The 27,616-nt window shown below is 40.8% G+C and overlaps 4 protein-coding genes across 5 annotated transcripts in view; 3 read left to right on the top strand and 1 right to left on the bottom strand.

Annotated features, from left to right (window-relative positions):
- Qin (tudor domain-containing protein qin) overlaps positions 1 to 5,263 on the top strand; it is a 227,942-nt gene extending 222,679 nt beyond the window's left edge. The window contains 16 exon segments of the mRNA XM_076381779.1: positions 82 to 361; positions 462 to 618; positions 694 to 807; positions 892 to 994; positions 1,079 to 1,248; positions 1,314 to 1,521; positions 1,598 to 2,247; positions 2,460 to 2,964; positions 3,060 to 3,235; positions 3,318 to 3,437; positions 3,513 to 3,623; positions 3,706 to 4,209; positions 4,448 to 4,541; positions 4,626 to 4,776; positions 4,893 to 5,052; positions 5,129 to 5,263. Of these exon segments, the coding sequence (XP_076237894.1) occupies positions 82 to 361; positions 462 to 618; positions 694 to 807; positions 892 to 994; positions 1,079 to 1,248; positions 1,314 to 1,521; positions 1,598 to 2,247; positions 2,460 to 2,964; positions 3,060 to 3,235; positions 3,318 to 3,437; positions 3,513 to 3,623; positions 3,706 to 4,209; positions 4,448 to 4,541; positions 4,626 to 4,776; positions 4,893 to 5,052; positions 5,129 to 5,248 (3,623 nt within the window). The 3' untranslated portion in view covers positions 5,249 to 5,263.
- Positions 5,264 to 5,409: 146 nt separating this feature from the next.
- Positions 5,410 to 7,710, bottom strand: Cstf64 (cleavage stimulation factor subunit 2 CstF64). 2 transcript variants are annotated; one of them, XM_076382142.1, is made up of 8 exons: positions 7,583 to 7,710; positions 7,417 to 7,495; positions 6,628 to 7,199; positions 6,308 to 6,476; positions 6,194 to 6,220; positions 6,022 to 6,119; positions 5,749 to 5,945; positions 5,410 to 5,631 (listed from the first exon to the last, which is right to left on the bottom strand). In XM_076382142.1, the coding sequence occupies exons 1-8, from the start codon at positions 7,641 to 7,643 to the stop codon at positions 5,512 to 5,514; spliced, it is 1,323 nt and encodes a 440-aa protein (XP_076238257.1). In that variant the 5' UTR covers positions 7,644 to 7,710; the 3' UTR covers positions 5,410 to 5,511. The 2 variants fall into 2 exon arrangements, with proteins under 2 accessions (XP_076238257.1, XP_076238258.1); XM_076382143.1 differs by lacking the exon at positions 6,194 to 6,220.
- An 11,119-nt stretch (positions 7,711 to 18,829) lies between these two features.
- LOC143181571 (uncharacterized) lies at positions 18,830 to 24,857 on the top strand. The gene is made up of 2 exons (XM_076382069.1): positions 18,830 to 19,419; positions 24,325 to 24,857. The coding sequence occupies exons 1-2, from the start codon at positions 19,312 to 19,314 to the stop codon at positions 24,616 to 24,618; spliced, it is 402 nt and encodes a 133-aa protein (XP_076238184.1). The 5' UTR covers positions 18,830 to 19,311; the 3' UTR covers positions 24,619 to 24,857.
- LOC143181396 (uncharacterized) lies at positions 24,759 to 27,352 on the top strand. The gene is made up of 3 exons (XM_076381778.1): positions 24,759 to 24,891; positions 24,934 to 25,103; positions 25,412 to 27,352. The coding sequence occupies exons 1-3, from the start codon at positions 24,759 to 24,761 to the stop codon at positions 25,667 to 25,669; spliced, it is 561 nt and encodes a 186-aa protein (XP_076237893.1). The 3' UTR covers positions 25,670 to 27,352.
- Positions 27,353 to 27,616: the final 264 nt, after the last annotated feature.

The raw sequence follows: 27,616 nt of genomic DNA, 5'->3' as shown, positions 1-27,616 counted from the left end.
ATTTGCCTAAGAATTTACTGCACAGTGTTATAGAATTCCTAGTCGAGTTCCTGCCTAATTCCTAATGAATACTCTTTGCAGATGCATTGTACGTTGTACAGTCTGCCAAAGACAGAGCTTGGTACCGTGGCCGAGTTGTCGAAAAGAAAACAGAAGCCAATGGCGACGAAAAATACAGTATTCTGTTTATTGACCATGGACTGACAGAAACGAATGTGCCATTATCGAGAATCAGGAACATTACCCCACAATTTTCAGTTATACCCACATTGTCTCTCAGGTGTGCGTTGCACGATGTCGTGCCAAATCATGGTCGATGGCATCCAGATGCTACCAAGACTTTCAAACAATTAGTGTCCAAGTGAGTCTAACTTCAGAACTTGAAGTAATACGTATAAGTTAATTCCATGGAATTCTGAAGATAGAAAGAATAAAATTGTTAATGATTGAATTGGTTCCAGAAACTCCATGGTCTCGATGTACATTATGATGATAACTGGAGACACGTATTATGTCGAGCTCTGTGTCATCTCTTCTCAGGACTCAGGGTTGATATCAGTGAAGGATTCGTTGACATATATGAAATACGCGACATGCGTGTCGCCGAATAAATTAATGGTAACCTAAGCAACGTTGATTACATTTGCTCCGAATAGTAATTAGAAAAATGGATCGTCTGTTTTATGTTTTTAGAAAATGAATCCTGACTCTACGAGACAGTATTATAGAGAACAGTTAGAGTTAGAGTGCTTCACGGACGTTCAGATTCTATTTGTTGAAAACCCTAGTTGTATATACGTCCAGAAAGTAAGATTCATACACTTATAATGATGACTTTAATAATATTATATCAGACACTTATACATAAATGAAATTTTGTATCTTTTATAGACACACGCAAATAGAGCATACTATTGCACATTAGTACACGAAATGACTGACCATTATGAACGAAACACACACTCCAGTGAATTAATTCCCGTGCCCCATAAAGGTATCAGTAATCTTTCTTAAATATTCTTGATTAATCTGAATGAACATTAAAATTCGACAATAATTATGCTTACCATTTTCGCAGACTTGCCATGTGCGGCACGTGGAGTCGATGGGCTCTGGCATAGAGGCCTTGTTTCTGAAATTACAGAAAATACTGTTAAAGTCTTCTATGTAGATTTAGGATACAGTCTAATTCTAAACTATGACGCTATAAGATCACTTCCCAGAAAATACATGACTTGTAAAACCCAAGTAAGTTACATTAAAAATTATCACGTTAATATAATGCTTATTGTTGTATTATTCTTTTTCCCTAGGCAATTAGATTATCACTAAGAGGCATAAAGCCTCCTTTTGAGAATAAGGAACATTGGCCAGAAGAAACCAACGAGTTCCTAAAGACGTTCCTTATAAATGGAAGGAATTATAAAGTTATTGCTTACGATAAATTAGGAGATACATACACTGTTGCTATGTACACCCCCGATAAAAAGACCAGTATTACTTTTCTGTTAACGAAAAAAGGTTTAGCGCAATCTGCGGGATCAAAGTAAGTATCTTAGACAAATGTGTATAACACTTTTAAACTACCAGAAACAAGGATAATATTCGATAATGTCTTTTTATAGCAATTACTGTGGAGAGACAAGCAATAAACGTCAAAGAAAATATAAACCAAAGAAGGACATTTTGAAGATAGAACCAGCTCCTCCAGTACAGCCAGCATACAGTATAGAAAACACAGTTACAAAGCCCAAAAGTTTGCTGGAGGATGTAACTGAAGACCCCTTTAAAGTGAGAGTGACAATACACCATGCACAATCTCCAGATTGCATTTATGTATCTGATGCAACGTGTGGGCAAGACGACGTAGATTCAATGATGAGACGAATGCAAGAATTTTACAGCAAGTATCGATCTGCGAAACGCCAGACCTGGAGCAATAACACAGTCTGCGCTGTCTTTTCACACAAGACCGATATGTTCTATCGTGGTCGAATAATAGATATAAAATCCGCGGACAAAGTAGTTGTGTTCTTGTACGACGTGGGCCTCGAAGAGACAGTTACCATAAACGATATACAGTCATTGTATCCGCCATTCTTCAAGGTATCAACGTACGTCTTCAAAATAAAACTAACTGGAATACTACCTTGCGGAGGATCGACGAGTTGGCCTTCGCTCTCTTGCGAAGAGCTGCGAAAAATAATAGATGACAACCATAATTGCAAGTTTTACATATCCAAACTAGTGAGTATTCGATATGTGTGCCATTTGTGTCACAAGAAAAGTCCCCTGAAATGCATAGTATATACATTAGAGTAATCCTTAGCTATATATTTCCAAGAATCTTTTGCTGAATGTTTCTACTCGTACCCTAAAATTGCTCTACTTCATAAAAAAAGATGAGACTCGAGACTAAAAAAATGTGAAGGTCCATTCTAATATACTTAAACTTACAGGAGGAAGAAGATATAGAGGACTCCGCGATATCAGTCGAATTGTGGATCAAGCAAGTAAAAATGGATGGTCCTTTAGCACCAACACGGGTCGAGATTAATTCAGTCAATAGAATGTTGGTGGAAAAAGGAGTTGCTTTGCCTGTGAAAGAGTATGCTAGAAAACGAGACAAAATTCTGGCTGTCGAATTAAAACGGCAATTCATAAAAAAATTGGAAAGATTGTCAAACTGCGAGTTAAACGTGAAATGGCTTAAGATCGAAGAAGACCTCGATAATACTATTGATAGCACTGATAATGAGACATCGCGAACACTATTGCGTTATTCGAACTCCAGTTCAGATGAGGATGAGGATTTCGATAAGGAAAACATGTTTGACAATATACCCTCGCTTCCGAAATTGACGTCCTGGTTGCCACCAGATACCATAGCAGAAGATTCGTTTATCGGCATACCTACATATTTAGATCATGATGGATACTTGTATCTTCACTCCAAAACGCAAAGTATACACCTCTTTCACGGTTCCATTAACGAAAAATATTTGTCAAGTGACTTGCCGATTTTAACGTTACATATATTTCATAATATGTGTTTTTAGATACAGCAACTTTACGAAAAATAGAGTACAAATTGGAAAAATTATATAACCAGTGCACAATAGAGTCATGTGATACTGCATGGGCCGCTGGAGACTTGTGTATCGCACAATATCATGCAAATAGTAAATGGTACCGAGGAAAAATTGATGCAGTGCTGACGAATGACATAGTCAATGTAAAGATACATCAATTATATTATAGAAGCTCATTTTTATGTAATTTTATTACCAGAGAATTATATAATTTAATCGCCACAGGTTGAGTTCATCGACTATGGAAATATCGAGGAATGTGCAGTGGGTACCGTGAAAAAGAAAGTTGTATTAGAAAACATACCAGTACAGTGTACAAAATGTTTAATTTACGGCTTAAGACCAGTAAGCAGCTCAATATTTGTTTAATATTAAATAAACTTAAAACTTAACAATGTGCTCGAACTCATTTCTCGATAGGTAAGCGAAAGCGGAAAATGGAGGACAGAAGACTTGGATAAAATACACACTCTTCTTATTGAACAAGAATGCCAAGTAACAGTCTTAGATAGAACCAAGGACCATCTTGTGGTGGGTAATTTTTTAAAATATGATGTCTATTACAAAATTAAACGTTTTATGAAAATTGTAACAGATTTTAACATATTTCTAGGTTTCTATTACCTTATTACCGAACAAACATTGCAACAAAAAAATTAATTTAATTTCGTTTCTCGTCACTGAATGGGGAATAAATGTCAAATGTGATACTGAGGATGGGTCGACCGAAACTAGTATGTCTAGGCCAGATAGCCCAGAGACACCAGACGTGATTCTGGAAGATTCAGAACCATTTTGTGAACCATTAGATAATGAAGTGGAGGTAGTGAAGGACATTGTGATGAATGAATCTTCTGTAATACTTCAAGAGGCAATTGCAGACGAAAGTAAAGACGACAGCAGTTCGGTCATAAATGACGTTGAAAATTTATTTTGGCGTAAAGAAAGATACGAAGTAGCCACTTCGACACCGAACGGTGCTTCAAACGATAGTCTTGTATCGTACTATTTCGTTATGAATATACCAGATGACGTTGATTTTATTGAAATAGAAGCCTGCTGTAGTATCTCTCCTTTAGCATTCCACGCACAATTAAAAGAAAATTTACATTCACCGGTACGTAAATAAAGGACAGTGTTAAGTCTCTGAGGTGTGAACAGATTCAAAGAGCGTGCACTAAGATCGTTGGAAAGATCTCGTCAAGATGAATCTGATGAAATCTAATGAATATAGATCTTACGCTGTTTGTGTCTGTTCACACATCAGAGACTTAATATTATCCTTTAACCTAATAAATACGTATATGTCAAATGTATTATAATATAATACACCTTTGATGCTCTTCTTATTTCAGGTTCTAAATTCCTATTACAGACAGTATGAGCTTCTAATGAATGAATTGCAAGAAAGCGCTACAAAACAACCGAAAATTGCGAATATTGTTCGCAGTAAGCATTATTAATGCAATTGCAATAGCTTAATTTTTACAAATACAATTACTTCGGTATCATAATATTCAACTATGTTTATAGATACACCGTGTTGCGCACGATACAGGGATGGTCTCTGGTACAGATGTCTTATATCACACGCTACACCAATGGACGGTACAGATCATATTGAGGTTAAATTACTGTTTGTGGATTATGGGAACGACGAATACAGATCAGTAAACCCTAAACAGTAAGTTTTGATAGCATATATCAGTATGTCCTTAATTTTGTGACAATTAATACATGTTTTATAAAGCAAATATCACGCCAAAACATTTCCTTATCGTACATTTTATTTCTACACAGGTGTGAACTGTATAGTATGAAAAAAGAGTGGCTAGAGTTGCCAACTATGTCCATAAAGTGTAAATTGTGGAATTTGGAAATGACTTCCAATGTAAATAATGAGACTCTTATAAACGAATTAGAGAAAATGTATAGTAGACGTATCTTTGCTACTGTCAAGGTAGAGAAATGTGCTGATATACTATCACAGTCTTCCACAATAGTGTACGCGTGCTAATTTAAATTGATTATTTTAGGAAGTTGACGATGAAGATTTTGTGAGTATTGAAGTGTACGAGGATGAGACTCGAACAGAACTGATGTACAGTACACTCATTGAACAAGGCTTATTCAAGTACAAATCAGCGAAAAATTAACGGACAGCGTGAAACATTAGCAAACATTCCTTTTTGTCATATTTATAATAGTAAATTAGTATGAAATTATTAGATTCGAAGGTAGAAACGTACCTTTTTTTTATGTTTATTAATGTGATATTACTAAGTTTTTGGTTTCTTATTACTGATACAAAAAGTAGGACTTTTTCTTTTACATTTATTGACAGTACCAAATTAAGGTTATATCTTATAATTTTACAATATTTAGACAAACTTGAACACAAAGAAGAAAGAAGTTAACACTAACGTTGTGTACTTTTAGCGATCTGTTCCTTAAGTACTAAAATACTTTGTCTTTGCTCAGGTGGTAACATAGCAATCTGTTCATCAGACAATTGTAAGACTTGCATTATCAGAGCAGCCTGTGAACAGAATAACGAAATCAATTATCCCTTATATTCCCAAAGCCATTATGTATTATTTTATATATTTTTATACGCAGTTAATTAAATAAAATTTTTGTATTGAATTATTTGTACCTTTTCTTGATCTGACGCTCCACTGGGTATATTTCCTGCAGAAGACATGCCTGCCATAAGTCTCGAAGTCGCAGATGTTGCGGATGTCGTTAGGGAAGCAGCTGGGGTTACAGCACTAGCTGTGACGACATTCGAAGACTGAACAGTAGGTGCAGCAACTGGTCTTGGCACCACTGGCGGTGCAACTGGCACTGGAGCTAAAAATTTCAATCGCAAACTCGAGTTTATTGTCACGATAACCAATATTAGGTGTCCAAAATTGATTAAACTCACGATTAGCTTTCGTGATTCTAGGATCAATAGGCATTCTCGGATCTCTGGGGTCCCTGGGATCCCTTCCGAATCTATCTGTTCTCGGATCGCGGCAGAAACTGAAAAAGAGACAGCGTTTTCAAAGTAATCCTAAATGTAACTATTTTTCGTTATCGAAGTATAGTTATAAAACCTCTCGACTCCTTCAACAGGAAGCGCGCTATAAAAGAGATTAAGCTTTTAAATGATAGTATGAAATCAGGATAATTAAAGTTGTATTAAATCATAATATGAAACCGATACTTACTTGTCCGTGATATTAAATGTAGCCAATGCTCTAGGATCAGCGGTAGCAGTTACAGGCGGGGGTGCGCTCACAGGTGTTGCTGGCACCTGTGGCCCCCTTAAATCTTGATCCATTCGCGCTAAACGTGGATCGATTTGCCTGTCCAGTGTGCGTAGATCAACATCTTGTCCTATTACAATAATCGTATATACAGATTATTACAATAGTAACTCAATGGTTAAGATATCATGAAAACTATACTAAATTCATCTTTGCTCATTGGATTTGCAAATATTACAGCAGGGAATAAATAAAGATGAAACAAATATTTCTATTCTCACCAGCAAAGATTGGAGCTGAAGTACTTGTAACTGGCGCTGGACGAGTAGGAGCCCATGGTTCCTCGATTCGTGGCACAATTGGATGTACAACAGGTTTATCAGAAGGTGTTAATACATTCGGTATTGGATTTGCTTTATGTAACATATTGACAGCCGTGTGAGGGTCCACTATTCTCATGACTACCTGTGCTTGTAGCAAGGCGTATGCAAGCTGGGGGTTTTGGAGCAGCATCTGACGTGCTTCATTAGGATTGTTCTGTACGCAAAGCTTCATTTGCTTCATGAGTTCAAACATTTGCTCTGGTGGCAGAGACGCAACAGCTTTGCTTATAGCTTCAGGCGCTTTGTCAGCTTGAACTGCCTCGCCATATGGATTTTCAGTATTCTGTCCTTGCAAAAGGCTTTGCATTTCCATTCGACTCTTTTCTGTGCAAGCATTATCGACTCTCAATGTTCGTCCACCAATTTCATAACCATTCAAATTTCTCATGGCACTGAGGGCAGTTTCCTGATCCTTGTACTCACAGAAGCCATATCCTTTGGGCTTGCCTGTTTCTCGATCAAATACTAATCTATAAGAGTTCAGAATCTAAGCTACTATAGTATTTAACAGAAACAAATATTATTTATGAAATGTTGCCAGAGTCAATGTTTCATCAATAAAATTATAAGAACGCAATTTACAAAAATACAATTATGTGCACCACTGCATGATCACTTAGCGAGCATGAAACTCTGTAAATGGGACAGTAATACTGATTAAAATGTAGAAATTCGAAATTAACTTACTTGAAAGAAAGCACTGGTCCAACTTCGCTGAAAATGTCTTTTAAATTTTCTTCTGTGGCTTCGTACGGGATATTCCCGACTGTTAAAACAGAAATTACAGTAATTTGAAGGTTATGCGGCATTAATTAACGAGAAAAAGGATATACAAATAAATAATATATCTCACCGAAAACACTCCGCATGGACTTATCCATGAGCGATTGATCAGAAATAGTTGAATTACTCATTTTTGCGATTTATTCGCTTTTGTTTACTATTCGAAGTTTGAATGCACTGTTTTTATCTACGTCAAAGAAAACCACGAACTATATAGAGTGTAGAGTCGAACCAATTGTATACGGTAGGATTTTTATGATTGGTTATATGCTTCTCTATCGATATGTGTATTAAAAAATTATGATATTCCAGAAAATGAGATTATATTCTCATTTAGTGCAAGAACCAATCTTTCTGTATTAATAATATGAAAAAAGAAAAATGTCGAGTTGTGGTTGTTGCAACAGTGACGAGACTTTGTCGATGCCTTAATCACAGGCGAGTAGGTATACAAGGTAGACTGAACAAACAATGCTTTTTGCTATGCCGCGTTTTGGGGTTCTAAGTTCTAAAGCTTCATTATCATTTTTGTGATACGCTCAACGTTAGCTGCTGTGCGCGAAATAAGGTAAGTATTATTGTAGTACAGGTAAGAAGTACTGATAAGAATTAGTGGTAAAAATTTAAATTATAACACCGACACAAAATTAAATACAGATTGATATGATTAGTTAATAACAAATTGATAAAGTATAGGGTAAGAGTACCAATTACTTTATGCATGTCGAATACTCCGTCTACCTTTTATTTTCACACGAATCAGAATGTGTAACACTATTAAATTGGAAAAAGTTTCAGAAACTTCAATCATTAAGATACATATTCGAATTGAAAACATAACATTTACACTTCTAGAACATTGAAAAGGCGATAGTTGTACACTAACTGGCAGACAGTAATTGATGTATGAACTTCTTTTTGTGACTTAATTAATATTTAAAATGTTTTTAATATTTTAGTTACGAAAAAATGCCTGTTAGTACGACAAACATTAAATTTAATGTAAATCTCTTACGAAGTAGGAGAAAATGGAATAATACCGTTTAATTTAACTAAAAGTAACCTTGATGAGAACAGTAATTGGTGCACTTATTCTATACAAGAAATCAAATGATTGACGAAGTTTACATAAAACTTAAAATTTCCACTTTTCTATCGAAGGTGGTTACGATCAGTAATGCCAGAGCGTTCTGTCATGATCGACATTACAGCAGCTTAAAGACCAACAATATTTAGGACCAAAATTAGTGAACCTTTACTTTTGTTGTGAAGTTTATTTATATTTATAATTACTATCTTATATCTATTAACAGTTCGCAGCTATTAGCTCGGTCAGAACCGATTGCCCGGGTCTCACCACGTGGAGGTTGCTGCGAGTAGAGACCCACAGAGAGATCGATGAAATCAAAGTTCCATCGATCTCCCTTTACAAAAATTTTAAACTAACAAGCCAAAAGCATAAATGGAAGTCAAGTTCCATCTATACCTTTAGCTTGGACCTTAAAGTAGAGAAGTGCCAAGTAATCATTGAGAAAAGATTGGGAATAGTTAAAGGCTACCGCGTAAGGCAACCATGAAATAGACAATCGGTGGTGCGAGTACTTCCACCTTGAAGGCGGGTACTAGGAGAAGGCGACTGGCACCTCACAGCCCAATCAGTTGCCTGATTGAACTGTGGGGTTTCCACCTGCAAGTGTGTCATACCACACACCATTCGGTGTCCACATCGTCTCTCGCTAGTACAAACCCCCAAGGGAAGAAGAACAAGCTCCATCGACCGCCGATTCCACAGTTGGACATTTACTTCTACTAAGAGAAGCAGATGACCTCCTCACAGAAGGTGAGGAGGTAGTAACCGAGCAAAGATAGCTAAGAAGTGACAACTTGGCAGTATTACAATGACTTTACAATGGAAACTTACAAGTAGGGTCTTAAAAATATTCTAAGTGATTGCGACTTATACACTAGAAGCGGTGAATCCCTCGGTGGATGCGACGTCTTCATTCATACGAACAATAAAGAGTAAAGACAGAACTTTACGAACCAAAGGTGCTGAATCCATCGGCGGGTGCGATGTCTTCATTCTTCAATCTTCAATCTTCAATCTTCAATCTTCAATCTTCAATCTTCAGGTTGAAAATAAAGAGAGAAGCATGTATCAATAACTGGGGGAGCCTCCCCAAGAATACCCCAACGTTGGCACAGCCATTGGCCCGGACAGAACCGGCCCGGGTCTCACCACGAGGAGGTTGCTGTGCTGGAGACCCATATAGAAATCACAGAAACAAGAAAGGATTCGCAGAACAATCTGTACTCTGAATCAATACAGAACATATTTAGACAGAAGACAAGATAGATCAACGTCGATTGAATTCTTCTTCGATGTTCACCTAAATCCTGAAATGTTAAAAATTAAAAATACAAATGAAATCCCTCGGGGGTACGATGTCTTCGTTCGATGAATGATCTTCATGTGAATGAAATAGGAATGATAATAATAAGTAGAGAATAGAGAGACATGCAGCAAAGAGAGAAGAGACGAATAATAGAAGCATATCACTGATCGCAGAAACACGAGAGGAGCCACCCCTACCTAGCTACCCTTATATCTAATACAAGATGCACAGCCATTAGCACGGACAGAGCCGCCCCAGGTCTCACCACGAGGAGGTTGCTGTGCTGGAGACCCACAGGGAAATAGATGGAAACAAAGTTCCATCGATCTCCCTTTACAAAATTCTTAAATTAACAAGCCAAAGACATGCATGGAAGCCAAGTTCCATGCATGCCTTTAACTTCGGCCTTAGAGTAGGAAATTGTCGAGTTATCATTAGGAAGGGGTTGGTTAAGTTAGACTCTACCGCTAATGCAACCGTGAAATAGACGAGCGGCAGTGTGAGCTCTACCGCCTTGAAGGCCGGTAGGTCGGAGAGGCGCACGGCACTACATGATTCAGTCAATTGTCCATTGCTCCCTGCTGCCACATAGGAGCTACCGAAGTAGACCTAATTCCGACAGGCTGGTAAAGAGAATGTGCAAAAGGCGGAAACGTGTAGTTTCCACAGTCGAGTGTGTCTTTCCACACACCCTACTGTGTCCGTCGCGTCACTCCTAGTACAGACCCCCAAGAGGAGAACACACTCCACAGACCGACGATTCCACGGTTGGTCACATGCTTCTACCAAGAGAAGCAGAGGTGACTTCCTCACCAAAGATGAGGAACAAATTTCAAGAAAAGAAGTTAAGAAATGACAACTCGACAATTGCACAGTGATTTTACGCTAGAGAGGCAAAGACATGGATGGAAGCCAAGTTCCATTCACGTCTTTGCCTTGGATCTTAAAGTAAAAAAGTGCCAAGTAATCATTGAGAAGGGATTGGGAATATTTAGAGTCTACCGCGTAAGGCAACCATGAAATGGACAATCGGTGGTGGGAGTCCTTCCACCTTGAAGGCGGGTACTAGGAGAAGGCGACTGGCACCTCACAGCCCAATCAGTTGCCTGATTGACCTGTGGGGTTTCCACCTGCAAGTGTGTCATACCACACACCATTCGGTGTCCACATCGTCTCTCGTTAGTACAAACCCCCAAGGGAAGAAGAACAAGCTCCATCGACTGCCAATTCCACAGCTGCTAGTTGCTTCTACTAAGAGAAGCAGAGATTACCTCCTCACAGAAGGTGAGGAGGAAGTGACCGAGCAAAGAAAACAAAAAAGTGACTACTCGGCAGTGTTACAAGGATTTTACAATACAATCTTAAAAGTAGGGCCTTAAAAATATTGTCAGCGATTCAGACTTATATACTAAAAGTGGTGAATCCCTCGGCGGATGCGACGTCTTCGTTCTTCATTCTTCAAGTTGAGAATAAAGAGAGAATCGGCGAAGAAAGAGTATGAAGAGCAATATACGAATAATCGGGGAAGCCTCCCCAAGAATACCCCAACGATGGCACAGCCATTGGCCCGGACAGAACCGGCCCGGGTCTCACCACGAGGAGGTTGCTGTGCTCGAGACCCATCTAGAAATCACAGGAATGAGAAAGGATTGGCAGAACAATCCGTATCCCGAATCAAGACAAAACACATTTAGATAGAAAACAGAATGGAACAACCTTGATTGAATTCTTTTTCGATGTTCACCTAAACCCTGAAATGTTAAAAATTAAAAATACAAATGAAATCCCTCGGGGGTACGATATCTTCGTTCGATGAATGATCTTCATGTGAATGAAATAGGAATGATAATGATAACCAGAAATGAAATTAACCAGAGAATGAGACATGCAGCAAAGAGAGAAGAGACGAATAATAGAAGCATATCACTGATCGCAGAAACACGAGAGGAGCCACCCCTACCTAGCTACCCTTATATCTAATACAAGATGCACAGCCATTAGCACGGACAGAGCCGCCCCAGGTCTCACCACGAGGAGGTTGCTGTGCTGGAGACCCACAGGGAAATAGATGGAAACAAAGTTCCATCGATCTCCCTTTACAAAATTCTTAAATTAACAAGCCAAAGACATGCATGGAAGCCAAGTTCCATGCATGCCTTTAACTTCGGCCTTAGAGTAGGAAATTGTCGAGTTATCATTAGGAAGGGGTTGGTTAAGTTAGACTCTACCGCTAATGCAACCGTGAAATAGACGAGCGGCAGTGTGAGCTCTACCGCCTTGAAGGCCGGTAGGTCGGAGAGGCGCACGGCACTACATGATTCAGTCAATTGTCCATTGCTCCCTGCTGCCACATAGGAGCTACCGAAGTAGACCTAATTCCGACAGGCTGGTAAAGAGAATGTGCAAAAGGCGGAAACGTGTAGTTTCCACAGTCGAGTGTGTCTTTCCACACACCCTACTGTGTCCGTCGCGTCACTCCTAGTACAGACCCCCAAGAGGAGAACACACTCCACAGACCGACGATTCCACGGTTGGTCACATGCTTCTACCAAGAGAAGCAGAGGTGACTTCCTCACCAAAGATGAGGAACAAATTTCAAGAAAAGAAGTTAAGAAATGACAACTCGACAATTGCACAGTGATTTTACGCTAGAGAGGCAAAGACATGGATGGAAGCCAAGTTCCATTCACGTCTTTGCCTTGGATCTTAAAGTAAAAAAGTGCCAAGTAATCATTGAGAAGGGATTGGGAATATTTAGAGTCTACCGCGTAAGGCAACCATGAAATGGACAATCGGTGGTGGGAGTCCTTCCACCTTGAAGGCGGGTACTAGGAGAAGGCGACTGGCACCTCACAGCCCAATCAGTTGCCTGATTGACCTGTGGGGTTTCCACCTGCAAGTGTGTCATACCACACACCATTCGGTGTCCACATCGTCTCTCGTTAGTACAAACCCCCAAGGGAAGAAGAACAAGCTCCATCGACTGCCAATTCCACAGCTGCTAGTTGCTTCTACTAAGAGAAGCAGAGATTACCTCCTCACAGAAGGTGAGGAGGAAGTGACCGAGCAAAGAAAACAAAAAAGTGACTACTCGGCAGTGTTACAAGGATTTTACAATACAATCTTAAAAGTAGGGCCTTAAAAATATTGTCAGCGATTCAGACTTATATACTAAAAGTGGTGAATCCCTCGGCGGATGCGACGTCTTCGTTCTTCATTCTTCAAGTTGAGAATAAAGAGAGAATCGGCGAAGAAAGAGTATGAAGAGCAATATACGAATAATCGGGGAAGCCTCCCCAAGAATACCCCAACGATGGCACAGCCATTGGCCCGGACAGAACCGGCCCGGGTCTCACCACGAGGAGGTTGCTGTGCTCGAGACCCATCTAGAAATCACAGGAATGAGAAAGGATTGGCAGAACAATCCGTATCCCGAATCAAGACAAAACACATTTAGATAGAAAACAGAATGGAACAACCTTGATTGAATTCTTTTTCGATGTTCACCTAAACCCTGAAATGTTAAAAATTAAAAATACAAATGAAATCCCTCGGGGGTACGATATCTTCGTTCGATGAATGATCTTCATGTGAATGAAATAGGAATGATAATGATAACCAGAAATGAAATTAACCAGAGAATGAGACATGCAGCAAAGAGAGAAGAGACGAATAATAGAAGCATATCACTGATCGCAGAAACACGAGAGGAGCCACCCCTACCTAGCTACCCTTATATCTAATACAAGATGCACAGCCATTAGCACGGACAGAGCCGCCCCAGGTCTCACCACGAGGAGGTTGCTGTGCTGGAGACCCACAGGGAAATAGATGGAAACAAAGTTCCATCGATCTCCCTTTACAAAATTCTTAAATTAACAAGCCAAAGACATGCATGGAAGCCAAGTTCCATGCATGCCTTTAACTTCGGCCTTAGAGTAGGAAATTGTCGAGTTATCATTAGGAAGGGGTTGGTTAAGTTAGACTCTACCGCTAATGCAACCGTGAAATAGACGAGCGGCAGTGTGAGCTCTACCGCCTTGAAGGCCGGTAGGTCGGAGAGGCGCACGGCACTACATGATTCAGTCAATTGTCCATTGCTCCCTGCTGCCACATAGGAGCTACCTAAGTAGACCTAATTCCGACAGGCTGGTAAAGAGAATGTGCAAAAGGCGGAAACGTGTAGTTTCCACAGTCGAGTGTGTCTTTCCACACACCCTACTGTGTCCGTCGCGTCACTCCTAGTACAGACCCCCAAGAGGAGAACACACTCCACAGACCGACGATTCCACGGTTGGTCACATGCTTCTACCAAGAGAAGCAGAGGTGACTTCCTCACCAAAGATGAGGAACAAATTTCAAGAAAAGAAGTTAAGAAATGACAACTCGACAATTGCACAGTGATTTTACGCTAGAGAGGCAAAGACATGGATGGAAGCCAAGTTCCATTCACGTCTTTGCCTTGGATCTTAAAGTAAAAAAGTGCCAAGTAATCATTGAGAAGGGATTGGGAATATTTAGAGTCTACCGCGTAAGGCAACCATGAAATGGACAATCGGTGGTGGGAGTCCTTCCACCTTGAAGGCGGGTACTAGGAGAAGGCGACTGGCACCTCACAGCCCAATCAGTTGCCTGATTGACCTGTGGGGTTTCCACCTGCAAGTGTGTCATACCACACACCATTCGGTGTCCACATCGTCTCTCGTTAGTACAAACCCCCAAGGGAAGAAGAACAAGCTCCATCGACTGCCAATTCCACAGCTGCTAGTTGCTTCTACTAAGAGAAGCAAAGATGACCTCCTCACAGAAGGTGAGGAGGTAGTAACCGAGCAAAGAGAGCTAAGAAATGACAACTTGGCAGTGTTACAGTGATGTTACAATGACTTTACAATGGCAACTTATAAGTAGGGTCTTAAAAATATCATATGCGATTGCGACTTATATACTAGAAGCGGTGAATCCCTCGGTGGATGCGATGTCTTCGTTCTTCAATCTTCAAGTTAATATGAATGATTGGGGGAGCCTCCCCAAGAATACCCCAACGATGGCACAGCCATTGGCCCGGACAGAACCGGCCCGGGTCTCACCACGAGGAGGTTGCTGTGCAGGAGACCCATAGGGAGATAGATGTAATCAATGTTACATCGATCTTCCTTTACAAAAATCTTAAATTCTAAATCTTAAAGTCTAAATCTTAAAAGAGACTTCAAAAAAAGGAGCGATTTAATCCCTCGGTGGATGCTATGTCTTCTTATGATGTAGATATGATGTTCACTTAAATCCTAGAATATGCTAAAATTGAAGGTTCGCTAAAGCGACAAACATTGTGTTCAGCAATAGATGCTGAAGAGCGCTTTGCAGAATGATAGAGAATCGATCGAACGATTCATAACCTTCGAAGAGAATGAAAAATCTGTTTACAAGAAATAGGAGGAAATACAACTGAATGACCAACTGAATCTTCTTAAGAATATCATAGAAATGAGAAAGCATGAACAGAACAATCCAAAATCCGAATCAGGAGAGAACATATTTAAACACAAAACAGAATTGAACAACGTTGGCATTTGATTAAGTTTTTCTTTTGATACCTCCATTCAATGTTCACCTGTGTACTGAAATATTAAAAATTAGAAATCGAGTTGAAATCCCTCGGGGGATATGATGTCTTCGTTCGATGAATGTTCTTCATGTGAATGAAATAGGAATGATAATGGTAAGCAGCAATGAAAGAAGGAACGAATAACAGAAGCATATTAATGATCGCAAAAACAAGAGCAAGGAATCAAGTGTAATATATAAATGATTGAAGTAGTCTCTTCTATCTTCTTTTACAAAAATCTTAAAGTCTAAACTTAAAACTAGTAAACTAAAGTCATGAATAGAAAACAAGTGTAAGAATTCGAAATATTAATCGAATTCGTTTTTTAACATATTGATTCGATGGTTATTTAAACCATGTGTGGTTTTAAAATAATAGTTAAATATTCAACCATTAAGGTTGATAAACAAATCAAAATTATCAGTAGATAATAATGCAGAGCAGGGAATATAAATAAAATAGGGGGAAGTAGAAGAGAAGGCCATAGTACACGCAAAATAGGAGAAGCAGAAGAAAGGGGGCAACATATATGCAAAACAAGGCCAACAGAAAAGATAAATTCAAAATTTGTGCAAAAACTCACTGGTCAGTCCGGTTGACCACTGGTCAGTCCGGTTGACCACTGGTCAGGGAGGTCTCAGGAGACCCAAGTGGTCCAGGTGGTCCAGGAGGTCCAGGAGGTCCAGGGGGTCCAGGGAGACCCAGGAGGCCCTGGGAGGTCCTTACCCGCCGGAGGACCCGCGGGGACTGAAGTACTCATGCTCCTGGAGAAGTATTTATACTACCTCCAAGCAGCTGGAGAACCAATCAGAGAAATTCATCAGTTGATTATAATTTCGAGACTGATCTAACGAACAATATTTTGCAAAAGATTGATATTTTCCATAAAATAATCATCTTAGCAACAATTTCAGGTACACATATTGTTAATAACAATCGCACACAGTGTGCACTTGTGTAAATAATTAATATTTTTAATTTTTAGTTAACAAATGCTGAAATTATTAACTTTTTGTACATTATTCTTCGTTCGATTAATCTTGCAATTCTTGAAAATTTCTTAATATTTGTTTAACTAACAATTATATGTATCAATAACTTGTATGAGTCACTGATTACGATTGTTATTAACAATATGTATAGCAGCAATTGTTGTTGCAGCGATTATTTAATGGGAAATAGTCATTTTTTCACAAATATTTTTCGTTCGATTAATTTCGAAGTTCTTGTAAATTTTTTGATATGTCTATAACTAACAATTATAAATAACTTATGTCAGTTTTAAATTAATAATTTGTATCAGTAACTGCATACAATTGTGATTAACAATATGTATAGCAGAAATTGCTGTTACAATGTTTTTTCAATGGAAAATATTAATTTTTTGGAAATATTCTTCGTTCGATTAATCTCGCAATTTAGTAATCGATTCCTCTTCTTCTGTTCATTCGCTCTGAAGTCTTCAGCGAGTGTGGATCATTCTGACGATCCTCTGGAGAAGCTTCGTGGGCTGTCCTGAGCTTTTCTGAGTTATCTTCAGCCACTCTGACATTTAACAGCTTGACCATTGGTCAGATGTCTTTGGCTTATTAGTTTAAGTTTTAGATTTCAAGATTTTTATGTAATATATTATCATACAGCGATCTATACTATCTATTCTTACAGTTTTAGTCACTTTTTTTACCATTTTTACTAAGCGATTCGTATTAATTTTTAGAATTTATTATGTATGTATTTTTTAGTATATGTTACATATTTCTCGGATGTATTAACTAATCCGAAGCATATCTTGTTTAACACAGAATAGACACAATTTCTACAACAATCTCATTTAGAATAAATATTGTCATTTTGGTATTAGTCTTTTGCAATAATATTTCTTTTGCAAATAGCATTTTCGTTTATTACTATAAATTATATGTATGAATACGGATACTTTAGTGGGGTACCTTGTATCGTGTATATTAGATGGTACATGGTACGGTAGGAATATTTTCTCATTTACATTACCATCGTAGGTAACAAAAAACGATATTTTCTACATCCACCGCTCGAGAATTGCACAGGGCGCTCGAGAACTAGTGATTTTTTGAGAAGTCGGTATTTCAGAATGTAAAACAAATTATACAATGACGTCATATATTATAACTTAAAGCAGATCCATAGTATGGGCCGCTGTTTTTCCTTCTTTTAAATATATTTTAGTATAGTATTAAACAAATTTGTTATATGTATTATTACAGTAATGTGGTTGTGCCTTTATTCACGTTATATAGTATAGCAAATTTCTTTCATATTATAGTAAAACAAGTATAAAACAAGTAAAAAACCTCGGCTGACAGTATGAATTTGCTATAATACGTAGTGTGAGTTCATGTAACATAACAGTAATGTATTTGTACCCTACTACACATTTGTCTCATCTATTTCTATAGTCGTCTGTAACGAAAGTCCATCAAATGTCCGATCTATCCTGTACATTCGTCTATGCTGTCAATTTGCAACTGATTTAATCGATAGATGATGCAAAATCGACTGTTGGTAATAGTGACATCAACTGCTGGTAAAATACCCTCGAAGGATAATCACTAAACAGTCACGAATAATCTTCTTTACCAATGAACGATTACTCCTCGGTGTTCATTCAATAAATCGTTTGACTCAACAGCTTTGTCACTCCTTAAAACATTATTATCCATTCAGTCACTTATCTAAATTTCGCAATGAGCCACTCAACAGTTCTCTCACGATGATTCATTAACCGCGACGCAAAACACTTACCGCCTATTTCTAGTCTGCTATTTAACCTAACTTCACGCACGTGACTTTGAACACGAACAGAACTGACCCAGAACAGCATGTCCGTAATCCCCACATGCAATGCCCAAACAAAAACAGAAGCGCATGGCCTCAACGTGCAGCGCACGTGCACCTCTACATTCGCGCAGCGATCCTTAGCGAACGACCTTGAGCAGATCCTGTGCGATTTTCGCGTCAGGCGATCGGAGGGGGGTCGAGGGCAGGTCGAGGATCAGGAAGAGCCAGGATCCATGGGACCCTGCTCAGTGTCACGCCGAAGTGTCCACGTTGGTGTCGCGTGGTGGGGGCGACGTACGTGCGATCCAGCAGGAACTGTCGCCAGAAAATCAATCCTGGACGTCACGTCGACGTGTGTATCAACATTGAAAAATCAATGGTAACCCGTGACGTAGGAGTCCCGCCTCAGGAACGACCAATAGGCTGGCCCAGCCGTCCCCACCGTCGCGGGCTTTTACACCTAAACCACACGGCCGCCGGCGTGCTCATTCCGTAGCAGACAGCCGCACTGAACGGACACGCGCGCGCGTATTCGAAACCGCGTCGTCGAGCAGACAGCACGCCGGAGACAACGCAGAGCTGATCCGTGAGAAAGCCAGACGTGTATGCAGTTTTCTAGTCAACACGCAGACAACTGTGGAGGGCCAACCAGCGGCTGTAGCAGACGTCAGTGGTAGCTGAGGAGGACTTCCGATCGATCCACAGCGGACAAGAACCTAGGGTCTTGCTCGCGATTAGAACTGGAGAGGAGCAATCCTAGCAATTGCTACTGCACTTCCGCTGACATACCGGTAGATCGAAACCGGGTCTAGGTGGACTAGCAGGGAACATCCCAGTTGGTCGAGCTAGCTCCGAACTATCCAGAGAAACGGAGGGAACGGGACACAAGACGCGCAGAGGCGCAGAGCGTGAGAAAAGGAACTTTGGTGTCCAGGAGGAAGGGAGAGGAATAGAGTGCGCGTTTCAGGAGTGCCGACCCTCGAGATGGCGTTTATGATGCCCGTGGTGAAAAACGAGTGGGACATTTACAAGACTAACCGCACCCGGCGGTCTTCAGAGTGTTCCAATCCTCAGGCATGTCGCAGCAGGAAGGTGAGTGTGTTTTGTGGGAAGCTAAAGGGAGAGGGGAAGCAATGAGGTTTCGTACGCTCAGGCTGTGTGGCAGGCTTTTATTGGGTTTGACGTTCCGCTGGGGCAGATTTCGTGGACAGATTTGACATGCGCAATTTCCGCGTGCACTCCAGGTGCACATTTGGGGGAGAACCGGCAATATGTAGCGAGATGAGTACTTTATAGGAATGGTAGTGAATTTATCGTGTCTGTGGGTGCCAGATGATTGGTAAACTGGATCAGTAAACTGGAATCGCGTGTAGCTAGGTACTGACAGGATTCGGAGAATGTAAACACAGCTACCCCTTGAGGAATTGACTCATAATTAGATTGCGGTTACAGTGCATCTGTTTTCTGAGGAACTGATGTTCCGACGAATGTGTCTGAACTTGTCTTGGTTTTACGATAAATAGTTTGGATATATTCGTCAGGAAACAGATCCACTGTAACCGCAGCCTTAGTAGGGTCTAGAGTTGTGGTATCGTTTATTGGGAGCATATTACAAGAGCTAATTTAGCTAGATTCATCATCTTTTGCTAGTTTGTAACCTGAAACAATAGGATCCTACTACAGTACATACGTACTTTGACCAGTTTTACGACTCTGAATCTTCTTTACTGTTGCTTATACCCTGTGTCAGAGATTAATTACCTAACACTATCAAAAGTCTTGCAATTTCGGCTATCACGTAAATGAAGGAAATTAGTCTTCTAAAAGAATGTCTGTGAAGGGTCACTATTTTTGAGACTGTGCAATTGGACATTTGATCCAAGCTTCCAAACGACACAGGGTAGAACTTGAGGAATTCGATGCGGGATCGGACCCATCGTCTCTCACGTGCCAGTGTTTCCGATTTCCAGCGCTCGTTATTCCGCGATACGACACCAGGAAAAATTCTCATAACCGGTTTCTCGTTCGCTGAAATCTCGTCGCGTGTCTCAAACCTCTCATTGCTGAATGAGTAATTCGTACATTGGTAGTGCCTCCGTTTGTCATCTAGGTTCTTATCTCTGTTATCTCTCTTACATATTGGACACCTGTCTATTACTTTATGTTGTCACCGTGGGCGATAGAAAATTCTACTTGAATGAATCAGTAGATAAAGTCTATCATCGAGATCTGAAACAATCACTTGGATTATTAACATTCTTTAACGCCTTTCCAGTTTAATCCTCTATTGATCTCCATTTTTTATGCTACTACGATATAGCCAATGTAGTAATGCATTATTATATGTTTGCTGGATTGAATTCGTTACATGTAGATCGCTATCCTTACCACTTGAACAAGAGGGGGTTCCCTTTGAAATATGATTCTATCTAAAACAAACAATCTGTTCATGTGCAAGGGAGGTGAGAATTGACCTGGACAGGATGCATGTCCCTGATCGATCCAGATCGATGAACATATAACGAAATTTTAGTGTGCAAAGTTCTTCTATCAAAACACTGCAATATTCCCTCATTATAAGCTTGTTGCTTTATGCACTAACTCACTAAGTCGACTTCACAGACGTGATTCTACCTATAAGTGTGTCACCCATGTGTCTATGTTAAAGAGAGGTCATATTTACAAAATGAAACTTAATTTATTTTCCAATCAAAGGTTGTCTACCCATTCACAATAATAATAACAGCGAAGCTTCAAGAGCAAAGCGCGCCAGCTGTTTATTATTCAGTCTCGAGTTCATTCGAGCCATATAGGACCGAGGATGTCGATTACAAATAATTTCGCGCTCGGCCAAATCGTCGATTGCGCGCAACAAGAGGGTCGACAGCAGACCTCTGCGTTTAGCTTGCTCCTACATATGAGGTAATCACTGTTGACAATCCTTATCTCGCCGACGAAGTCAGTGGCGTGGAAAGCACGCTGCGTCGTTCGTCGAGAAAGATCCGCCTCCTCGGTGTAGTTTTCTTTCACCTGGTGACGAGGGCATGCCACGACGCGACGCGCACTTGCGCAACCCTGACTCTCGATTTCGTAACGTCTATCTCTCTTCCCTGATGGCTCTATTTTTATCATGACATCCCGCAGATAAGGGTGACACACGAATCGAAGGTGAACGGTTACCTACCATCCACCTTTTCCAGGGAGGCCATGATAACGCTTATCGGATAATCGGATTGTATTGCCTGCTGATAACAAAGTGGACGTGTGGCGCCGATGAAAAGGTCGCGTGAGCCTCCAGCTTTTCCTGCTGACTCGATTCACATTCGTGAGGTTGAGGTTACAGGTTGATAATCAAAATAGGAATTCGTTGTGTCGAGGTCAGTGATATGGTCATGGAAATAAAGGGGGTCAAGGGGTCGCAGCAAAACTTGTTTTCTTTTTAGGCGATAAAGTAGCATCTCCAGAAAATTAATCCTACAATGGCACTGTTTTTTCAAACTGTCAGTTTAGCGTGATGTTTGCACATTTTGAGTATGTAAAAAATTCTGTGAAAATTCGCTGAAATTCTCAAGTCTTTAGTTTAAGCAGGGGTGTAGCTATAGGAGGATAGTTATGTGTTTTAATTTCTCGGCGTTTTGAGGTCCCTTGGTGGTTTCTGTATAAAGGACATTGATGCTATTAGAATTACAAAAAGATTCTTCTCAAATACTATTCGTCTATCATATTACAGCTTCTCAAACAATTCATTGTCGAGAAAATATCGCAACTGGGTTGCCAACATTTCCCCCGTAAATAGATTGATAAGAAAAACTTAAATTGAAATTAAGTTAAAATTTCTTTCCCTCAGCCATTTCACATATTTTCGCAACAAAAGTGCACCTGAGGTCACGAACCACCCCTGTCTAGGTCCCAGAGTTAAGAATCGAGCCTGGCTGAGAATTTCCCCTCTGGAAGCCACTCAGACCTCTGTCTCAAGTTCCCCGAATCCGTCGCTCTAAGCGTAGCACACTCAGAAAGGAAGGGCAAATTGCGTGCGACTACGAATCGCGTTAATCGATAACTACCGGCTGGAGAGCGATGGTTATTGCTCCGTGCATCGCGCAGCGTGAAAATTGCTGGTCTGACTCGAGCGTTGCGCTTTCAATTACGCGTGCACACGGTCGCGATCGTTCTCCTCGTCCCTCACCTCGAGCCTCGTCCAATTTAATCGCCTTGAGCAAATGAACGCCTCTATCTTCTTCAAGATGCGTCGCGTTTCTTCGAGTGGAACCCTTGAAATCCGGATAACGGATCGATTAGTGGGCACGTAATAGGCTTAGGTAATGGGATTAGGATTGTCTGAGCGGAGCCTCTGTTATTCTGAATTCCCTGAAATACAATTACGATTGGATGATCGTGGGAGGCCGAAAGTTCACTGGTTTGCTTGAGGTAAACCACCCTAAACTACTGTCTCTGTTTCTGAATTAGAAGTTTGGGTATTATTGGAGGCTACTGTATTTGAAAATTCTCTGAATAATATTTAACAGCATTTTCTGGTTAATTTAGGGCCCCAAAGTTCAGATATTTTTGGAGTACTTTAGAATACCCTCTTAGAGTCAGTGGTGCACTGGGTTGTATTATATTTATAAAAAAGTATTTATGACTTCAGGAGAAAATTATTTGAGAGGCCCCACTTGCCATCAGGCAAGCTGACATCCTAGACAGTTCGCCACTGCTTAGTGTTTTATTGTTCAACGCAGTAACGTGTTGTGATTCGCTCGTGAAAATAGGCAATCGGAGGTCTGCAGTGAAATATTCGTCGTATCCGATGGAATTTGTGTCACGGCGCACGTGCTGCTTTGATTATTCGATTCGATGCAGTCGTTTGGGAGTTACTGTTCGGTTCCAGTGCTGTCTAGCTAAGCAGCTGTTAATATGATATTGAGTCATTCCCTGAATTCTGTTTCTTCTGCGCATATTTCCGTTATGAGCTCACACCCATGTACACTGAATTTGTTATTTTTTGTAGCTTAATGTTTGTGCCTTTTACATTTGTATTATTATTATACAGGGTGCCCCATTTTCACCTCCCAGGGCAAATATGTCGAAAAATACAAAAGTCAATTTCAAATTTTTAAATTAGAATGTATATTTTTTATTATATACGGTTGTAGCTGACAATCAAGACGTTTTCAAAACACTACTTAAGTGTCACTTTTGCGCAACTCATTCTCGAGATATAAACTGTTGAAGTTGATGTGTAGATTACCAATTTTCTATAAACAGCTGTAAAATTTCAAATGACAAGTCAGGTTCGACTAGAACCTGCAAGGAATGTCAATGTATTTAAAGAACTCGAAGATCAATGTAGATTTCTTTGACGTTCGCACCGTCACCGTACTTAGAAGGAATTCGAAAGTCGTGAAGTTGCGCGCCGAGTTGATCATTAAATTCGATAAGGCCAATCTTCGCAGCTTGATCGAACATGAAGTATAGATCCAAGTGAAAGTAGATTCTCATGTTTTAAAACTGGTTAGCAAGTCCACAAGAAGACACATTTCAGAAACATCGCGCAAATTATACTAGCAACTCGATAATAATTCAATAGAGATCAGTAACAATTTATATCCACGGTTGCCAGGAAATTCTTCATCGACGTAGAAAATTGACTATGTCAGCGATCTGTGATGTAGAATGAAGTCTAGAGAGTAAGGGTTAGAGTATAAAGTAGAAGTATACAACGAATCCAAGCTAAAGCCGACCACGTAAATAGAGGAGATATTTTAATTGCTTGCTTCAACGTGGACACCCTATATAAAGTAAAGTATTGGAGTCGAGGAGGGGGTTACATGTATCGAAACACTAAATTTAAAGGCCAACCATCACTCGGTCTTTCGCAAATTCTCTTCTCTTTCGTAAATTCTCTACGCCGATGAGGAATTCCTTGGCAACCCTAGCTCCCCCTCACACAAGGTCTCATTTTCCCCATTAACCCAGTACCCTCTTTGCTGTCCACAGGTGTCAGAGTGCTCAAAGTCAGAGGGCCCATCGCTGTCGACATCCCCAGGCTCAGACTTCCTGACGTCCCCGGCGCACCGTTCGGTGCCCCTCACCTCCCGCCACTTCTCGAGGACGTCATCGAGAGCGTCGCAGTCGTCGCTGCAGAGCCCCAGCAAGAGCACAGGCTCCTCGCCCCCGAAGACTGGCAGCTCGAACTCCCTGAACAAGTTCCACAATCGATTGGTGGACAAGCTGAAGAGGTCGCTGAGGAAGGCTGAGGAGTGCGGCGAGGACCAGCGTAACTTGTCGTGAAACAGCCAGGGGGTTTTGGGCCGGCCACCAATCTCCGGCTCGAAACCGATCGAGATCCGACGCACCTCAGCGCCAGTTACCGCACCCGAGACGAGCAACGACGCGGTGGCACGATCGTGCCCGGATCCGCCGCCATCGGCATGGTAGACGAGCACCTGGCAGAGAAGAAGGGGAGTCCCCGTGCCTCGTTCACCAGCGGCCCTGATCGCGGCCACTGTCGTGCTCGGGGACAAGGTCGATGCGTGGAGTCCTCCAGCAGGAGCTCCAGAAGAAGCTGGGGCGAAGGGATATAGTCAGCGGCGGGACATCTGGAAGAGGGGGGAAGAAAGCTGCGATCGAGAAGACCCTTGGGTCCCCTGGACGGAGCTCTGGGACCGAGGAGGCGAAGCTCGCGAGAGATTCGGAGGCCAGACTCCTCTCGGTCCGAGAGGACCTCGCGAGCGGTCGAGATCTCAGAGGGACGTGTGCAGCGGCTACGGTACCCAGTAGGTTGCTGTGTGCTCTCTTCTACGTTTCTCCTCCGACCAGAGCGCTCGCGCTAGAACACCTGTCCTTTCTTTTGTCCGCGCGCAGTCTGTACATAGTCCCGTTTTCGGGCCCCTAGCGCGTCACGGAGAACGAGAGCGAGTGAGAGAGGATGAGAAGAGGTCGTTTCCCCGTGTGTTGTCGCGCTTTGTGTGTTCAGAGTACGGCCGAGTCGGTGCACGCCCGCGGCTTCCCTTCCTTTAACCGGCAATATTGAACCGCGTCGTCCACGCGTGACTTCCTTGGATAACTGTGAGAATCTGTTTAGGAGGACGGGATAAGAGAAAGGTTAAGAAAGAGAGAGAAAGAGAGGGAGCGGGGACGTCTCCAAGGTGAAGAACGTCTCGAGGGTCGTCGGTGGACGAAGGTGATGCCAGAGAAGAGGACGACGAGAAGACGGCGAAAGAGGTACTTTTATTGCGACGGGAACGCTCAGCGTTGGTCGCGTTCAAATTTCGCGCGCGTCAGTCGCGAAGGTTCGTGGCCAGTCGGGGTCGACGACAGGATCTCAAGTGTCCAGACCTAAATGCTAGTTCCTTCATTGTACATTATCGCGCGTATAGAGTCGTACAGGTATACCACTTATCTAAGTGTAACACGAGTTTTGCTTTTCCGCTACGTTCCGGGACTCTTGGTTCGCAGGCACGGGAATCGGCGCGAAATTTAGGATTCCTCTTGGCGTTCGTGTCGCTCCGGAACGCTATTACCTCTTGTCTCATTTGGTTCGTAATCGCGAAGAGTTTAAGGCGAATGGTCTCGTCACTAAGATCATAAATATTTGTTTTATTTATTAATACATGGTTAAGATTTCTGTATTAGGTGTGGAAATTATTTCGCTGTCTTTTCAAAGTAAATTTAGGATGTATTTATATTAAAAAGAAGAAAGAAGATAGAAAGTTCAATGTTCAAAATATTCTCCATTATTTTCAATAACTTTGTTCCACATTTCAGGTAATTTTCGAATTCCTTCACGAAAAAAATTGCCATAGTTCTACCAATTTAATTTCTACACCTAATTGTTGTCTAAAAACTTCGTCCGTAGCATGTGCGGGCTTCAGCACAGATTTGAGAAAAAGTGATTCAATTTTCTTTTATATTTTCAGCACCTCACTTTCTATTACAGTGTCCCAACTTATAGTATTTTATTTTTTATTTTGACAGCAATATTATTTAATGTAAAAGCACCGAATTAATGTCTACACTTAATGTTTGTCCAACAACTTCGCCCGCAGCATATGTGGGCTTAGGCACAGATTTGAGAAAAAGTGATTCAATTTTCTTTTATATTTTCAGCACCTCACTTTCTATTACGCTGTCCCAACTTATAGTATTTTATTTTTTATTTTGACAGCAATATTATTTAATGTAAAAGCACCGAATTAATGTCTACACTTAATGTTTGTCCAACAACTTCGCCCGCAGCATATGCGGGCGTAGGCACAGATTTGAGAAAAAGTGATTCAATTCTTTTTCACTTTCTCCAGCATTTCACTTTTAATATAGTTTCCTAATTTATAGTATTTTACTTACATTTTGACAGTAATATTTAAATTTACAGAACCACTTAAAATTACTACTATTTTTGCGCTCAAATGCCTTTCTTTTTTTCTAGCTTAAATATTCAGACTTTCAGTTAAAAAAAAGTATGTGGACAAAGGACCATTCATCTTGTAAATTTGTTTAACCATCAGAGTAAAAGGAAGAACGTCTAGACAAGAGCGTCGCAACCGGAAGCGCGCGTTTTCATCTCGTTAAGGTCGCTTGCTTCCTTTAAAGGGGACGCGTGTACGCGAAAACCGTGCGAGGGAATCAATAGGGGCGTGAATTGCGCGTATGTATACACAATAGTGGGTGAGCTAACGAGAGAAGCCTAAGAAAAGACTTATTTTATCCCGCATATCCGTCGGGCAAAATTAACTGTACTTACACGCGTCGCTATTTATTTCGAATCCTTTTCGAGCCAAGAAACGATACACGTTTCCTTTTATTTTTTAATTGGAGATGATTTATTTACGGTTGACGACTGATTCAAAGAATCCGTTTTAAATTCGTTTCAATTGTGTGCAATTTGGTATGTAGGATAATACAAAACGGTATCGCTTTGGCGTAAATTTACGAGACACACCTACACATGCATACACACATGGAAACTCTCTTGCTACACAATTGTACCGTAAAAGAGATATTTTCTTAAAAAGACGATATCAAATATCCATAAATGTTTTCTCTCTATCCCGCGATCGAGGCACTATTCCTGTCTCACGAGAAGTCCTCTGGAAGGTATTCGCGACAGTGCATTCCAAGGGACTTCTCGTGGGATACGAATAATGCTCAAGGTTTCTGCTGTTTCGATTAATCGTTACGAACCGTTTGTTGAATTCTTACATGTTATATAGTTTAATGCGTTGCTTCCGTCGAGATATACGGTCAAGTCTGTTATATACGTTGTACGTCGAGCTGGAATCTCTTTCAT

The sequence above is a fragment of the Calliopsis andreniformis genome, chromosome 7 (assembly GCF_051401765.1).
Source record: "Calliopsis andreniformis isolate RMS-2024a chromosome 7, iyCalAndr_principal, whole genome shotgun sequence".
In the NCBI taxonomy this organism is placed as follows: Eukaryota; Metazoa; Arthropoda; class Insecta; order Hymenoptera; family Andrenidae; genus Calliopsis; species Calliopsis andreniformis.
This window is presented reverse-complemented; position numbering and strand designations above follow the sequence as displayed.